General features: G+C 39.7%; 1 protein-coding gene across 2 annotated transcripts in view; it reads right to left on the minus strand.

Annotated features, from left to right (window-relative positions):
• IQSEC1 (IQ motif and Sec7 domain ArfGEF 1) overlaps positions 1–18495 on the minus strand; it is a 346404-nt gene that overhangs the window by 254835 nt on the left and 73074 nt on the right. For both annotated transcript variants that reach the window (XM_086618777.1, XM_086618776.1), the window contains exon 2: positions 17463–17492. In XM_086618777.1, coding sequence (XP_086474903.1) covers positions 17463–17492 — 30 coding nt within the window. The remainder of the gene's footprint in view (positions 1–17462; positions 17493–18495) is intronic.

Consider the following 18495-nt stretch of genomic DNA (forward strand, 5'->3'; position numbering starts at 1 on the left):
TGTTAGGAGAAAGGATGACAAAACAATAGCCCAGGTTTTAACTCGTGAAGTCAGAACAGAAATTAAAACTCCTCTATTGCAGGTCAGGTTAAAGGAATTCAGTCTTTCTACTTGCATCATTTTATTAGCTAATACTTTTCACTTGTAACTGGAACTGAGAACATACAAGCTTTAAGAATCACATCATCCTTCTTGAATAAAGAACTAGTAATTCATTTGTTTACATTAAAGTCTGACTATACCTTTCCATCCTTCCTCTATTGTTAATTATCCATTGCCTAATAACTCCTTACATCCTTTCAGGGAATAGATATCAATTTTGCCACTAGCTAATCACACACACGCACAAAAAATAATTTAAAAACCAGCTTTTATTTATTCTCTTCTAATCCTAAACCTATTTTGGGTACAGAACAGCAGCAGGATCTTTGTCCTCGAAGTGATAATTAAAATTCTCATTACTGAACCAGATTAAAAGACATCCATAAAAGCCTCAGACTGGTAATGACTCAGGTTAGGCATGAAGGGTGAAAGATGTACAACATCTGCAGAGGAATGAAAGCCCAGCTGCTATTCATATCTGTAGAGCAGGTGTGGAAGCATTTCTCCATTTACTTTTTTAAATGAGGAATTTCATACCACTCAACATTACACAACAGGGTGGGGGTTTATTTTTGGGTTTTGGCTTTGGTTTTCCTATACTATAGTTTCAATGGTCTAATGTAATTTAGAAGTGACGTCACTCTTAGCAAGGCGTAAGACACACACCTACTCACTGAGCATGGTCCCAGAACAGTGTTCAAGACTCATTAGCACTTACATGTAAACACTTATATGGAAAATATATGCACCAAGAACTGACATACAACAGGATGAAGGTCAGGAGGACAGTACTGCACCTCTTACACTAAGTCTGTAAGTCAGTCTGTTCAGTAACCTACCAGGTCTCCCTAAAATGTAGATACAGTGAGTTGAAGTGAGGAGTTATCCTTGAAGTTTACTTCTGACTTCAGCTTTCCTTGCTTAGCATGTGTTCACACTGCTTTTACTACAAAATTAATTCAAATAAAAAAGAAAGGAAAATATTTTAAGCCCCTGCTCTTTTTGCCTACACAATTCCACCAACAAGCACATAGACATGTTAGCAACTACTATGAAGCTGAAACAGGAAATTAAAAGATTATTCTTTTCAGTGTGATTAAGATACGTGAAGTAATATGTATTTAAATTTCTTAAGCATTCTCAAAGTCTTCTTGGAGTCCTTTAAATACTTAAGTCATTACATATATTTAATATTGTTATAGAACAGGACTGCTTCTCACAGGTTATTTTGAATCTACATTCATATACACATACATACACAAATTCAATTACTTTCTTCAATTCAGCTTAAATCCTGAATATTTAACACTCAGACCAACATAGTATATTATGTTGCCTCAGAACATCTACGTTATTAGAATGTAGTTCCACAAGGCCAAAGGAAGGTTTGATCTTCAAGAAGTAGAAATCATATATTCTATAGAGGAAAATCTAATGTAATTGCTATTTACTTTAGGATTTTTAAGGAAAAATTGTGGTTATTATCAAGCATATCCTAGGAGATAACAAGGACATAAACCATGATTATTCAAACCCCTTCAAATAATGAAGCAGCACTAAAGAGGCAGAGTGCAGATCCTGAGAACATGTAGCCTTTCTGGTTTATGCTATCAAAACAGCACCACTTTCTTCTTACAAAAACCAGACTTCCAAAATCTTGTCTATCATTTCTTCTCAACAAGACTGCAGTTAGAGAAACAGATTTAAAAGGCACGTGTGTTACATTAACAACGTTTAGGCACTGCAAGGATTATAGCACAAGAAAGCAGGCACATCCGCTACCCTGAAGCGTTGAGAAACGACCCATCTGCTGAAGCAAAGACCTGCAAGAACCATCTCCCACGTGCTCAGGCTTTAGAGAAAGAGAATGGATTGCCAGAAAATAAGGGTCTTAGACAGCAAGGGCAAGAGACAGAAGCAATTCTGCTCATGTTAGGGGTGGAGCTACATCCAAGACAGACTCAGCTGTTGAAACAACGGACTGAGCAAAGAGCAACTCCCTCCCTGTAGACTGCTTTGTCACCATCATACAGCACACGAACAGCAGATGCTTCTGTGGACAGAGCAACTTCAGAGAATCTGTCTTGCTCTGATAAAACCTTCGCATCAGAACCTGGGCATAGTGGCAGACACCAGAGGTGTCAGGAGAAATGCAATGGCGAATCACGAAGCAGGTTATTACCTTTGGTCTCCCTTAAATGATCTCTCTACTTTTTTCTTTTACAATGCAATCTGGCAGAAGTGCTGTACTCTGAAATTAATGGCATCAGCATAACCCCTTCAGACCTCCTCCATTTTAATCAGTTCATGAGCATGTCCAAAAAAATTCCTCCAGCTCCATGGAACAAGGATTATAAAGCAATTTAGCCAAGAAGTGAAGCCAGCAGTTACTGAAATGTTCCACCACTTAGCCTTGAAATTTAAGGGTCCTCTTTGGATTCAGCCAAAATACTCAGACAGATGACCCTTTTTTTTTTTTTCTCCCCAAACAGAATGAAAGAATAATTAAAAAAAGCTGGCAACCGGTTCATGGACCCCTCAGTCATATTTATAAAGTCCATCAAATGGACTATATATACAAGGAACACCCTTGGTTTGTTTGTTCACCTTCCTCAGAGTTTTCTTAAAAATTAGGTAGCTCCAACAGAAGATCAAGTAGCTCCCAACTCTTAACCATTTAGCAGCTCTGCTCTCGGTCTGAAAAAGTTTTCTTACGTGCTGCTGACTAAGTTGAGCCTTGGAGGACAGTGATACTCCTTCTGCCTAAGGGGGTCCTGAAAAACTACCAGAACAGAAGTCAACTATTTCTTAAGAACCCAGATTTGGAAAAGTGACTTTTGCTTTCAGTTTCAAAGACTGATGAATCTCAAAAAGCAGGAATAGATTGGTTTAGAGTTTAAAGGTAGGCCTGTTTATGCTATCGTTTTTAAGTAACTGAGCACTGATTGACCAGTTTCCCTGCAGCCTCCCAAAGCATCACACACTGTATTTCTCTCCCCTACAGCATGCACAGTACTGAATGATGGCACCTTTTCCAGATATTCTTCAGCCTTTCTGCAAGATCGTTAAATGATCTGGATCCCTAAATTCTGAAGGATGCTGTGGAAAGCATTCTCTAAGGAACCCAATTACATCTGCCGTACGCAGAGCAGCAACGCCAATTAATTCACAGCTACTTCAGGAAGCGCAGCACGTTTCAGTGCCAAAGGATTGCAAATAACAGAGTAGTTAATGGTCACGGTAGACACGGTTCGTGAAAGTCAAATACTCATTTACAATAGATAAAGTGCACAATCAAAGCGATGCTCAACCATCTTGCTAATATCACCTCGGCAGCATTCAGTCCTCCAGAGCTGGGCTTCTGAAAAGTCTATTGTCGCTTTCGCAGAGACACACGTTGGTCAGGAGGTTGCTTACAGCACTGCTTTTCAAAGCAGCTCATTGCAAAACCAGCGGCAGCAGAAAAAGATTAAGAAAAAAATAAAGAGCTGTGACATCTCGGGCAAGCCAAGCTTATCTCTGTGTGTTCTGAGCACATATTAAATGACAATGTGTGAGCTGAAAGCGTCGTCTTCATTGCAGAGTAGAAACTCTCCTCAATTTATGCATCAGAGCTGAGAGGGTTATTAGAAAGCTGGTGACCTAAATGACTTCTTACCACATCTTCGATATTTGCTTGAGCACAAAGGGACACTTTTTTCCCAAAACTGAATAATGGCAAGTCATCTTAATTCATGCATGTGATGGGTTTACAGTAGAAAGGAAGGATTTGACTGACTTGAGTTCCAGGTTCATTCTAACACGAGCAATATGCTCCAGTATTTACCACTTCTAAAGTTTTGGAGATCAAATTAAGTTTGACTTTATAATAAACAATGAAGAAACCGAGAGACTGAAGATATCCAGAGAACACTCTCTAACTGTACTCTTGTAACACTTAAAAACACAGTTCTTGGGTGTAGGACTCATCACTTTCGTACCACACACGTTAGAATATAGCTTGACTAAAACCAGGAGCAAGTCAGTTAATACTGATCTCCAAAAGACTTTTTCTATTTATCATATGGTAAGTGTATGTAGTGTATAGTGCAGCTCTACTAATTTTGGCTCCAGGCTGTATTTTTGTATACAGATACTCTTTCTTGTATTAAAATTCAGAGGAGGAATCTTATTCCCTGATAAAGTAAACTATTACAAATAAATTACAGGGGTATCCCAAGTAATGCGCTTGATTTAATCAACGAGAATTTAATGAGGCCAAATTGATGGCAGAAATTGGGCAAGACTAGCTGACAAGTATTTACAGATACATTCAGCAGATAAAACTGAGGAATCAATATGAGATTTCAGCAAGTGGGGGCATCTGTTATGGAGATAAGTTGAAATGTTTTACTTTCTCCTCTTAACCCCAAGAGAAGACAGCAAAGCAGAGAGGCACAAAAGGTTCAAGCTTTCAGTTAGTAATTTTTACCAAGGAAGTCACAGAAACCTTTGCACAGCCTTCACTAAGCTTCAGCAGCACAAAGTACGCCTGAAAGGCTCCCTTGGTGCATTTCTTACTTTACAATCCGTGTGATACCACGTTTGGTTGCTACGATTACCAAACCTAGCCATGTGGCTTGTTCTCATGCTCCTGCCTCTACGATGCTGGTGGCTGCAGCAACCTGAAGATAAACGTTAGGACAAGGCACTAAAAAAACAAGGACAACCCACAAAACTCAAAGAGCATCTTGGCCTCTACTTCCATACTGTAGAACACGAGGATGTCTACACTTACACTCCACCATTCATCCAAGCTCAGCGTAGTTAAGCTTTCCTTAAAGCTTCTGTTCATCAGTTCCCAAGGCTGCCTTCAAGCGCACACCACGTGTGCAACAGATTACAACCAACAGAGTGGGCACATCTCTGCCAAGGCCCTTTGTCCTTTTCTGCTCTTCTCTTTCCTGTAGGAAACTCTTAATTTGGAGCTAGGATATCATTTCACATCCCGTCTCTAGTTGCGACAGGGAAGGAGTTCTCCACTGATGCGTACGTTCACTACATTCTAAACTTGAAAAAAATTTGTTTTTCATTTGTTACTCAAGCGACGTGAAGGTGGCACTGCCAAATTCCCACACAGTTTTCGTTAGGACTGTATTGGCACACAACGAACTAGACACCTAATCCTTTCCCATTATTGTCCATGTCAGACAACAGACAAAATAGCTTCGATTCAACTTGTGTATTACATATATCAACTCCAAAGTACTTTCGGAAGACAGCCAATATGCTGATGTGGTAGTTTTTAGTACACACAACACACAGGTTAGAACTACTGACACTTTTCCTACAACAGGGAAAGCAGACTCCATAATGCAAAGGTGGTTACATTTCAGTAAAGTAGGAATGAAGTCCCTGATGTTAGTAACCAGTCATTCAAGTAGTCTCAACTGTAACTAATCCGAAGGTATCACTTGCAGAGCCCAAATCTTTTGTCCCGTAGTTCTGAGCAGCTTTTAGGAAACTGTGAGAAATGGTTTTTTGCTTTCAAAAGTAAGCAGGAGTCCCTGTCGGGGGGTTAAGGACTTGTACATGGCTGTAAGGATGGTAAAACACAAACAGCACTTCCTGATTTCCACTGGTGTCTGCTCCTCCTGTTCTCCTTCCACTCCTCCACCTATGTAACACAAACAAATACTTCATAGAAATTTGTGTCCTATTTAAGTTTTGTGAGCAGTATCAGTGCAATGACATGCACATTAGATTTTTGCCAGGAAAGACACCGTTAGTGGTACTTCCCATGCCTCTAAAGGGGAGTGCACTGCCCCCACAAGTTAGGAGCCTCCGAGAACTCTGAGTAAGGAGAAAGCGATGGTGAAATCATGACAAAAATTGACTTTTTCTCCAGAAAGCAGAGCAAGAACTGCAGGAAAAAACAACCAACAAACACCACCTCAGCCATAAACACGCATTGTCAACCACTCCAACTTACTTACACTAGCTCCTGGGAAGCAACTACGTCACAAGTGAGGCTTTAATCTTTATTCAAGTGATTTCTAATGCATATTTTAGGATATTTGTTTTTCATCTTTGCTGTGATAACCTAAAGTGTTCTTTCTGTTTTTATTAATCTATTATTCTGTTTTCAGTTTCCCCAATAAATCATTCACTTACTGCATCTTCCATTTACTTACAATCGTGCTTACTGGAATACTTCCAAAAGCATAGTTAAAACAGCTCGTGTGAGCAACCAGGAATCTAAGTCATGGTTAAGTCCTGACCCAAGGATCGTTCTTGAATGGCACTGAGGCATAAAACTACCTAGAATACAGATTTAAAAAGGCAAAAAGGAAAAAAGAGCCTTTAAAGTTTCAATAGATTTTTTTCACACAGCAATTTTTTGCTGGATATGTTCCTGTGGGATAGAATTACTCTAACCATCACTATTTGCATAAAGCAATAAGATCAGAAAGAAAAACTAGGAAAGTTCTCTCTTGATTTTAAGTTGTCAATGTGCAGCCTACTACATAAAATTCGCTCCATTTATCTGAAGCAAAGATACCTTTGGGTTAAAATCCTATCTATTAGCGTTCAATGTATGAATTCTTTTGAAAGAAACAGATTACGTGCAAGGAAGCAGATGTATTTTTTTCACTACTGCATAGAGGCAAATCATTGACAGAACTCAGTCTCCTACTCATGATCCTATCAGTTTGCACACACACATGGACTTCCAATTGTCAGTGTAGACTGTTTTCAGTGTTCTGGACTGAAAAGTGTGCCAGTTAATTCTGTTCCTAAAATCAGATTTTATTCCTGTCCTCACAGGGATATCTGAATATAATCACACCTCCATTAAAAAAAAAAAAGGAAAAAAAAGAGAGACTTGCTAGTTTATATTCATAAAATTGGTAAGATAAGCCAACTTCAGATGGTACTCTGTCCTCCTCTGGAGCTCCTGCAACAGCTGTAGCAGGCGTGAGCTTCTTTGGCCTCACTGTGCCACAACTCTAAAAATGAAATCCCTCGGCCAGCTATACGTGCACGTCAGCCCGCAGTGCGGATCAGGGAAAGCTTTGTGTCGCAAGGGTGCATCACACTACCTTCTTCCAAAGAGCAGATATAAAGAGAAGCCAGAAAGCAACTTCGTTTGATATAACCTGCATAGCAGGACCTCTTGTAGCTAAAACGCTAGTTCATGTCGAGCTGATTCTCATTGTCCCAAAGAGCTCATCGATGCGCTAAATTCTGCTCAAAACACATGCCACTGCTGCTTGTCTTGAGTAGAGTGAGAGCAGAGAAACAAGAACTCAACTGGGTAATGACAAGCTGTTCAACAGATGCTACAGAATCAACTTTAACTAAAGCCCTTGAAGAACTTTATGAAGCACACAGGAATCGTAAGATATTCTGCATTTTTTCCTTTATTATACTTACATCCTGCCCCCCAGATTTAGCCAGCCTTTCATGCGAATTCTAATAGAAAAGAACAAAAGCAACTTAGAATTTACGATGGACTGGCAAAGCCATGAAGGAACTTTCAACTACTTTATCTACACAAAAGAAAAATCCTGTGGCACTACAAGCACTCAACTCCCTGAATGAAGTTGTGCACACATGTTGCTCATTAAGCAAGCCTTATCTTACACAGGAACCAACAGGACTAGTTGTGAACGAGAACAACTCCTTCAAGAATTGAGTATAAAATTAGTTGCATTGAATTAATGTGAGGCCACTTAAAGCTTTGTCTTTTTAAGATTGCAAATTCAACAACTGCCAGCCTGTCAAGAGAATTCCATCGAGCACAGTCAGCACTTAGAAACTTACATAAATTACAGCTGCCTATTTCCAGTGGTAATAATTTTAGACAAAATGCTTGCATATGCAAGTTTATCCACCTGGATGGTATCTGATTTTTAGCAAGACTTGATGCTACTTTTCAGTAGAAAAATTGGAATCTCAGTAATTCAGAAGTCAAAATATTAGTATAATACATTACCTGAAGGAAACGTTTCATTAAGTTGCAAACACACGTCTACCTACACAACTACTGAAAAAATAAATAAATAAAAATTCACCTATCAGTACAATGTTAACATATTTCGTTGCCAATTGAGTCCAAGGAAACAGTATTAAAGGGAAAAAAAAAAAAACCCACAGTTATCTTAATCCATGCAGAACATTCGGTCTACAAAACATAGGTGCGTCACGGCTATGGTGCTTAGAATCATTTGCAGTACCCTGAACCTTTTGAGTCATGAAACATTATGATTTGCCTAAAGATTCTTCAATATGTTGAAAAGCAATCCAGAAAAATAAAAAGCTTACTACATGAAGTACAAAATCATGGACTTCTTTTGAAGACTGCCAGGCTAAAGAGGTCCCCTTAGCCATCTTCCTCCCACTAGCTAGTGCTATCATGCAGTTACACGTTGTACTTTGAGGCAATAATATCACTTTGGCTGTATTGCCTGAGAAATAGAACTCAGCTAATGTGCTTCTTGACTAAACTGCCTCAAAAAAGCACAGTATTACCCTCTTGTTTTTCTCCTTCCAACAGAGGATGTGGAAAAACAGTATAAGGTTATGAAATAAGGTGTGTGCTTTTTCCTTACATTAACATTGTTAACTTTCTGAAATTTTACTAGGCAAAACATCTACTGTTTTAGCCAGTCAAGGCTAAAATGTCACACTGATTAGCTACCAATACTGGACTGGCAAGGTTTTGTGAAATCAGTAATTTTTTTATCAGTAATTTTGCTTGACAAGTCAGATATGTAATTTGAAACGGGCCAATTGTTGAGGTATACACTCAACCTTTTTTCAAAATCAGAAAGTTTTAAAACACCTTGAATTGGGTACTTAAAAAAATTAAGGCACTCGGTATCACCAGGAAGTCTCACAGGTCTAGTTGCATTTTACAATCAATTTCCATAAGCCCTTTCCTGAAAATCAAGTACTTAAAATGCCACTAGTGACACTGCCAAGTTATTTTGTTACAGTGAGCGCAATTACCTCCGAGGAAAAAGCTTTGCTGCCGTGAGTTATTCCACTTAAAAGTAAAAAGAACATGAAGTGAAAAATTTGCGAAAACTATATTACAGAGCTCAAATAATGACTCCCTGTCAACTAGAGCTCACACATGGCCATGTTCTGCTCTCAAAAATCAGCTCTCAGCATACCAAGGAGAGCAGGGTGGGGAGCGTAGGCTACGTGGCAGTTTCAGATGTATCAGAGCACTAAAAGCAGAGATGCAAAACTCCAGCTAACCTGGCTGCATGAAGCAGTATCACCTTCTCTCCCAGCTTGGCAAGCGTCTTGGAAACACCATCCAAACCTCCATTTGGCCGTTTCCCTTGACAAAGAAACTTGTGACTTTCTTCAGAGGCTGATGGGGAAAGACTGTCATCAACCATCATCCCACATCACTGAAGATAAAGTGGTTGTCCAGAGAAGGAGCAACATCTAAGAAAATTATTCTGCTTGACACACAAGTTGTTGCCTTCTTACCATATCTTAGAGACGAGCCTTACTGAAGTAACAGGGAAGAGTGTGAATATTCCTGTTTAACCACGAACCCTTTCACCATTAACACAATTCACATTCACTTTGCAATGCAAAGGCATTCCCAGCCCCTGCAAGTCACATAGCTCTCCACCACACATCTCATTTTACTAGTAATTCATTTCAACAGAGCTTTCACCAGTGGTGAAATGGTGAATAGTGGTTAGTATGCATAATTTGGAGAGTTTATCCGGTTTTACTGTCATCCAAACATCTACCACAGTCTTTGACAGCACACCACATTGTTTTCACCAGCTTTTGGGTTTTTTTCCCCCCCTTCCAGTTCTTCTCCCAATTACAAATTAAGTTCTGAGTGGCCAAAGAGGTAACAGTACAAGACAACACTGACGTTGCTACGCATCCAAGGTCTTTCAATTAACCACTGGATTTTTAAGTAGTCAAAAAGTTAAACAATTAACAAGCTTGAAGAGCTTTTTACAGACAAGTTCAAAGCAACACTAGAGCTCAGCAGAAACAAGTTACGAGAAACTTGCTGAGCACTCTGGCTTCTCCCAAATAATTGATTTTACTAAGCCTTGCTAATCCCACACATATCGTTTCATAAAACAATTTCTAAGGTATAACCCTAATACAAAGTCTGGGGGAAAAATAAAACCAGTCTGGTATTAATTCTTATAGATAAGTGTGTATTCCTCTGGCAGTCAAAAGGGCAGAAAAGCCATTCTAGTTGTGTATAAACAGGAATGCTGGCACAAGATTTCAGACACAGATAATACAGGGCTAATTTGTTTTCATCAGTTCCAAGAATATCTGGAGAAAAAAAAATTACAGTTTATTAATAGTGGCTTAATCTGACTTTGAGATGTTAATAAGGGATGTGTGTTACTAAAGAGAAGATCTACTCAGAAAATATTACTCTCCTTTTACAATTGTTCATTAACTAGTGCCTCCATCTCTAGCCTTCACTACTTTTATAATTTTATCTAAAGCTGGAATTTAATATTCTGTTGTATTTAAATATCATCAAAGTGCAGAACTAAAAGCAGGGATGCAGCTGAAGTCTCCTGAGCAAGTCATTGAGACCCAAATCAGAAAACCTGCTCACTGCTGTGTCGCTGACCCTGTGGCTCAGGTACCCCACCTCACCGTTATCCTTCTCTTAGTTATCATCTCCATGTGAAGCTCTTCTGCCTGCACAGTATTCCCGGGACTTGGGCCCTGATCACGGAATCGAGCCGGCAGCGCTGCGTTACTCCATTCACAGCCTTCTCTTCTGCAAGGCTGCTGGGGCAGTGTCCTTCCTTCGCAGCCTCAGATTCCACGGACCTGCTGTACTTAGTCTAATCACTCACAGTCCAAAACTGCAGCACAAAGGGATGAATGCAAGTAGTTATCCCAATGAAGTCACTCAATTCCAAAATATCTGTTAAGTGTATAGACACAGAGAGCATATGGTGTGTGGTAAAAATGAATTTTGCTCGGGGAGATGACCAACAACTGAAACAGCATCTTCCAGTACTTAATGGGGGCCTACAGGAAAGCTGGAGAGGGACTTTTTACAAGGGCATGTTGTGATAGGACAAGGGGCAATGGCTTTAAACTGAAAGAAGGGAGATTTAGATTAAATAGAAGGAAGAAATTTTTCCCTCTGAGGGTGGTGAGGCACCAGAACAGGTTGCCCAGAGAAGCTGTGGCTGCCCCATCCCTGGCAGTGTTCAAGGCCAGGTTGGATGAGGCTTTGGGCAACCTGGTGTAGTGGAGGGTGTCCCTGCCCGTGGCAGGGGGGTTGGAACTGGATGATCTTTGAGGTCCCTTCCAACCCAGACCATTCTGTGATACTACAAACGGAGTGCAGATCTGAGCACTCTATACTAAGACTTTTACATCAATACCACCTCCTGCTCCTGGAAAAGCATCTGTATTACAGCACACCTTTCATGGGATTCTAAATTGCACAGCATGATAGATTTTTATGAAGAAATATGTACTCCCAATCTTAATTCACTTTTTTCTTTATATATAGTTTTCACTCATTTATTCCATAAATGTTTCATACTGTTTTTAGGAAAAACACACATATTTTTTGACATCACAAGTGTGGAGCTAACTACTAAAGATGACACAGAAACAGGCCTGACAAATTAAGGAATGTATTGCAGTCCTTTCACTCTGAAATTCAGATTAAAGCTTCATAATTTTAAAGCCATTGGCAACTGCTCAGCCATCTCAGCTACTAGAAGCTGTTTCCATATATTTTATTTCTGTTAGCAGTAATAAAACTGATTTAAATTAACATCAAGAAATTAATCGTATTCCACTCCACTGTAGAGGATCAGCCTGACATTTATGCAGAAATCTATAGGGGGAAATTTTTTGTTTTCTAAATTAGTAACAAATGGCAATTTTACACATTTTAAGGACTGATTATTAAACTGTAGAAAAATCTTTATGGGACGATGAAAAGCAGCCAGCAAAGGCCCTCTTTACGTGTAGTCCCTGAGTCATCCAGATTGCACAGTAAGGCATTTGAACTCGAAAATTAGTTGTACAAATCTGTGTAGTTTCCCCAAACCTGTACTTTGCAGGTCACCAGAGAGGAGGCTGAGTCACACAGTTAACGAAGATCTTACTGGGGTAAAACAAAACACAAAACCCAGCGAAACGTTGTTTCCTGCTAGACTTTCTCCCTGGCTGGGTCCCTGGAGTTTGCCAAGCTCTGTTTAACAGCCTTTCCTCCCACTCGGCATGGCAGCAGCACAGAGTGAGGCTGATGTCCTACCATCCTTTCCTGCTCTAAAGTAAATTAGACAATTACTTTTCCACTTAATCTAATGTACATCTTTACAAGAAATTAGCCTTTTCGCATGATTCTCAACAGACGCACAGCTTTCCATGTCCTCCATCTATTTACATGCTGAGAATTACAGACTGAGACTTCTCTTTTGGTTCAGCTGAATTATTTAGCTGACATCTTCTCCATAGCTAGTACTTCACCTGCCCTCTTTTTCATTTTTTCTTTTTTTTTTTTAAACTATCCTCCAGGCTCTCCCCTCTTTCTTTGCACATTTCTTAAATTATGTGGGTATTCACAAGAACACCACGCTTTTTTGGCAATTGTCTCAGCACCTCTCAGTTCAGGAGCCACGAGAACCTCCTGCTTTTATGATTTACTTAAGAGTTTACCCCATTTTGTGCTTCATTTCTCCTTTCAAAAGCACTCAACTGGGAAGGAACAAAAAATCCTAAAGAGGACAGGTCAGCACCAGTGGCCCGATTGAAGACGCGTTCTGCAGAGGATGGCTGCTGGGGCACGGTCCGAGAGGTGCTCTGTGCTGCTGACGGCTGACCGAAGGGCCAACTGCAGTGGAAGTATTACACCAGGAACACCAGTTGTGAGGAGAAATAATTCTGAGTTGACTGCAGCTACATGTCACCTATTTTACTGGCAGCAAAGGAACAAAGGGAGGCCTAGGGAAACGGTTAATTAAATCATAGAATGGTACAGGCTGGAAGGGACCTCAGAGATCACCTAATCCAACCTCCCTGTCATGGGCAGGGACACCTCTCAACTAGATCAGGCTATTCAAGGCTCTGTCCAACCTGGCCTTGAACACCTCCAGGGAGGGGGCATCCACAACTTCTCATCTCTTCTCACAAATCTCATCTCTTTAAGCCATTCATCCTACTATTAACCTCTTACAAGAACGAAAATGGGGAAAGGAGAAAAGGCAGAATAGAGGTATTGTTTCTAGGCAGGCTTTAGAGGTTTGCTAGTCAAAGCCACTGATCGTCTGAGTCCCTCTGCACCTGGTACACTGCTTGAATCCTCCATCCTGTTGCCTTGTGTTCATTAAACACACAAGGTCCGTAGTAGAAGGAAGAGGAACATCTTCTAGCCACTAAACCTTGAGACCCACAGTTTTTGCAAACTTTGATACTATAGATTATACCACATACGTACCTTCTTCTCTGTAACTGTCAGGTCATACTACTAAATATTAAAATTGCTTGTAAAACAAATTGCATTTTCTACTGAAAACACGTGAACAAAGGCAGCTAATTAAAACGGACCATCACACTGACAATTTCGTAGCTCACACTGTGTTATGTGTTCATTATGTCTGAGAAGGCAAAACGTTCAAAGCAATTTATCAATTGTAATAGATTTAACAAATAGCTAGGCTTGAAAATTACATGGCATTCACCAAAAGGAAACCAATGCAAGTTTATAACAGGACAACAATATTATAAGCAGGAATAATTTTAAAGGCTTGTACTAATAATGAGATAATTTATTTTTTTTGTCACAATGAGAAAGCCAAAGGAAAAAATAAAGATTAGTTTTAATTGTTTCAGTGTATTATCTAGAATCATATTGCTTTTCTACATCAAGCTGGTATCTGCATAGTCAGATGCAGTGTTTAATGCATTTCAGAGCACTTAAAACATCCTTTGGATAAATTTTCATCCTTAAGACAAGCTACTGAAAACAAATCCACCAAAGCAATAAGTTTTGCAACTGAGCAACAGTATAACATTCTAAAGCATCACTTGTATTGGATCTTCCATTGTACAATTAAAAACCCCCAGCTATTCCAAAACAAGCGTCTCAGTCAAGAGTCTGATTACACTCACTCAAATCCAAGAGACATCCAAACTGATCCCAAAGTTTCCCAATCCCATGCATATAGGCATGTGTGGCGCGAGACAAAACAAGCAAAAAAATCCCCACAAGATACATGTATTTGCCTGCCCTTTTGAATCTTAATCCTTCCATTTACTCTCAGAGAAAACTTCTAAAAAGACCCTCCTAGAAGAATTAGAAGGTTAATGAGGATGAGAACGGTGCAGAGGTCTGAGGATGATGTAAGGAGGGACATGAGAAGGATGGATCTAGTTCAGACTCTACAATCAATGCCCATATCACTCCAAAGCATCAGCTGTGACCCACACTGAGTTCAAGAGACTGTTTCTAGCAGGTGCTGAGGGAGAAACAGATCAAAGACAGAAGTCAATTACTGCCCTGGTTCATCTCCTACCCATGTAGCACCAAACAGGAGAAAGATGTTGCTTCTAGGCAACAAGCCTCTGAACTGTCATAGGTACAGGCTTCTAGGGACAGAGAAATCCAGGTCAAACTATCACCCCTCTGATCTCCAAACAACCTTCCGGCAGAAAGGAGGTAAAAATAAATGGTTGCATCTCAGAATTTATTTAGAGCAAGCCTTTCATCTTAAGCGCTCATGCCACTGGGAGTCTAACACCACAATCCCAACCGATACTTTTGCTTATTGACCACAAACCTAAGCCCTTAACTAATTCCACTCAGTATGGTATCTGTCCAGTTAATGCAGAGACAGGACACTTTACTCCTGGCTTCTCACCTGCTTGCAGCTTCTTGCTATACTTTTTTTCATGACTTCAACTGAATGGTTTTGGCAGAAGACACTGGCACAGAATGGTCAGCATGCTGATTCGCTGGTATTTTGCTGATGTTTTTGTGAGCAGGAATGACAATTCTTCTCTTCAGAGTTTAAGTACTATCCCCTCGAATGACCTTATAATTTCATTTGAGATGATTACATTTCATCTTCATTTGCCAAAAAAAGGAAAACTGTATGAAGCATATCAACCACAATGTAAAGAAGCTACCTAGATATAGATAAAGAGCTAAGTGAGCTTTTGCTCATGACAAGACAAAGGCTGACCAGGATTTTATGCAGGCAGAAACATAAAAAAGCACACCCTCAGTGACATGTCACCTCTGAAGAAACACGGTTTGAGAGGGAGGATGGAAGAGTTGGACTGAACGAGTGTTTCAGGAGGAGTGTGGCTCTGCCTTCTGCTTGAGCTGCCTGCTACTGCAGTCATCTGTTAGCCTGATTTTAGGCCATCACAGAAGCCTGGAACTGTCTTGGAGTAACTCAAGTTCATGCTGAATAACAGAATTAATTCACTGAACAGCCTCAAAACAGAAGATTATATCAGCGCTCCAAGACTCCTGCTGATTGCCTGCAGGTTTCCTTCGAGAACACATGGTGTTGATTTTCACCACCCCAGCCCTGCAGCCTGTACACAGGAGAAATATGCCTTTGCAGTATCACCAGTTTCTGTAAACACACCCAGTCTGAGCAATAGACTAAATTCCTTCCTTTAAGGTGTGGAATTTATCTGGCAAGACATACTAACATTATTCCATCAGCCTTGCAGCCCAGTCCCTTAGCCTATTAGCCAAATAACACATACACCCCCCCTCCATGAAACAATCCCAGTTCATTGAGAGGCACGCTAGGAGCAAGGGCTGGAGTTCTATTCACGTTTAGTTTCTAGGCAGCACCCAAACCAGATCTGAAGTATGTGGCATTCACACTACTCAAATGCCTCTAAATATGGTCTCTGATAGATGAACTCCACTCTGACCAGTGATGCCACACACCCCCTTCCCTATCTGGGCAACCAAATCCCACAGGAGACTCCGCAGGTCAGACCAAGAACGACTGTTACAGGTTGAAAGGTGACCCCAATTTTAGTGCTGTACATTCACATGCCAGTGGGCTTATTTTAGTTTGCAATAGCTGATCCACACCAGTCCTTCCACAGCTCACCAGGCTACTGGCAACCCTACTGGGAGTTAAAAACACCAACAGGGGCATAAAGCACAGGCATCTTCCACCTTAACTCCAGCAGCTTAGGGTTCTGTCCAGTGCCAATGCTGTATATTAAAAACATGCTACCAACTGCCCCTGCACAGCCTTCAGCTCAGGTCATACCATACTGATTTTGATTTCTGTTGTTAAAAAAAAAAAAAAAGTATTTCAGAGGATCTTTGATCACTTCCTACAGATTTCTGGTTTTCTGCTACCAGATTGATTATTTTGTAATTCACCTGTGTTTGTAGATAGTCTGCATACCTGTGGGTAAGAATCAGCTTTTTAATTCTGCAAGTGAAAGTCCTGGCTTTTTGTTGTTGTGGGCTTTTTGTTTGGTGGGGTTTTTTGTTGTGGTTTTTTTTTTTTTTTTTTTTAAGAAATAAAGTACGATACCTCTAGATAAAGTCCTGATAACTCCCCAAACAAGCTGCAGGGTATTACCATGAACCCACAGGCAATATTTTGAACCTTGTTATCATTGATCAATGGTCAAATTCCTTGAGAATCAAGGCATCTGCTTAACTGTAATGGTCTAATAAACATGGAACACTTTCAGATTCAAGTATGTCATTTTAAAGCTTCAGTCCTGCTTAGAGCACTGTTACAAGTTCTACAGGTTTGACTCACACAGCCACATTTTTAGAGGTAGGTCTACAAAAAAATCTTTGAGATAACATGTATAAAATACTAAATGAATAAGTTAAAACTAAAGTATCTGATAATTACATTAAATTCTCTAAATTATATGAATATTCCAAGTGCATAATGGGTATTCTAGTAATGAGTCAATGAAGGGTCTCACTGTCAAGTAAAGAAGAGAAGACTATTAAGAAAGTCTGAACAAGCACACGGGCTTCTCCCCAACACAGATGTTGCCCCCCAAAACCAGCAGGCAGCTGGTTCACAGCAAGTTGACTGAAAACACAGGAAACTATGTATTTTTTTTTGCAATTCTCAAAACTAAGATGTGAGTCTTAAACCATATTGGAGATGGAAGCCTTCAAGAATGGTCATGTTACCTATTACTGAACTTATCCAAGGTCCAAGATCCTTTATGTGAAATACAAATGGCATGCTAAGTAGAATCGATAAAAACCACGTGTTTAAAAATCTGTTTAATGCTTTTAAATAAAGTTGTGCCTTTTAAATAAAGCTATTTTGTTAGAACAAAGACATCAAGATGAAAAAAGTAGAATGTACACATACCTGATGCTTCTTGAACTTTCACCTTCAGACCTGTGAAGTAATACACAAACAGTTAATTAATACACAAACATAATTACTGTCAGCATTTATAAGCCAGAGAGTCTAAAAATGGTAAGACTTTCTCATGCATTCTCTCCCTTCCTATTTCAGTTAGTTTTTCTAAGGCTTGTTGTAATTTCCCTACTAATGAGACATTTGAAAAAGAAACCAGTCTACTTAGGTTTAGAATAAATCTATTAGAAGTTAAAAAACAGTGAGCAGTTGAAGTCAGTAACTGCAATATTAAAATCCATGCTGACACACTCTGAACCCTCAGTAGAGGCCTTCTGTAAACATGCAATAACGAAGATTTATGTGCCATATTTGCAAGTGAAAAGCACCAGCCTCTGACATTATTCCAGAAGTAGATTAGCTTGTACCTATTTTTTTTTTTTTTTAAAGCCTTTCTTCTCTCTTTAGTTGAAAAGGTCATAGGCAAATAAAATCCCCAGGCTTATTAGGCACTACTCAAAGGGCTAAGGTATGCAAATAAAAGTAACTAAAAAGATTTTAAAACCCACACTTTCTGAATTTTCAAGAAAGAGAGATAAGTTATACTAAGTTACAGAAGCTCTTAAAGGGCATAGTTTTCTCAAGGTGAGATAATTTTATCAATCAAAACTGGAACAAAGCCTCTTCCCCTCCCCTCAGCATCTTTTAGTAAGGAAGTTTCATTAATGTCATTCACGCTAACAAGGTTTCCTCCTCCAAAGAGAAACAGAAACAGTTTTCCAAGCATTTCATGAATAAACACAAAACCCAGAAGAAAACACAACCATTTGTCCAATTCTTTTCCTTCCTCACTCCAAAACAATCCAGCCTCGATGCTACAGAAACCTTAAACACATTAGTAGGCTCTGCAAAAGCAGGAATCAAACATACAAAGCAAAGCAGGAGATTCCAGAGCAAAACAGAGCCTCAAAACACCCTTTTTCCATGTCATAATCTTACCAGGGACCCGAACAAAAAGGTGACAAATAGGAACTTGCCAACT

Source organism: Tauraco erythrolophus, chromosome 12 (genome assembly GCF_009769465.1).
Source record: "Tauraco erythrolophus isolate bTauEry1 chromosome 12, bTauEry1.pri, whole genome shotgun sequence".
In the NCBI taxonomy this organism is placed as follows: Eukaryota; Metazoa; Chordata; class Aves; order Musophagiformes; family Musophagidae; genus Tauraco; species Tauraco erythrolophus.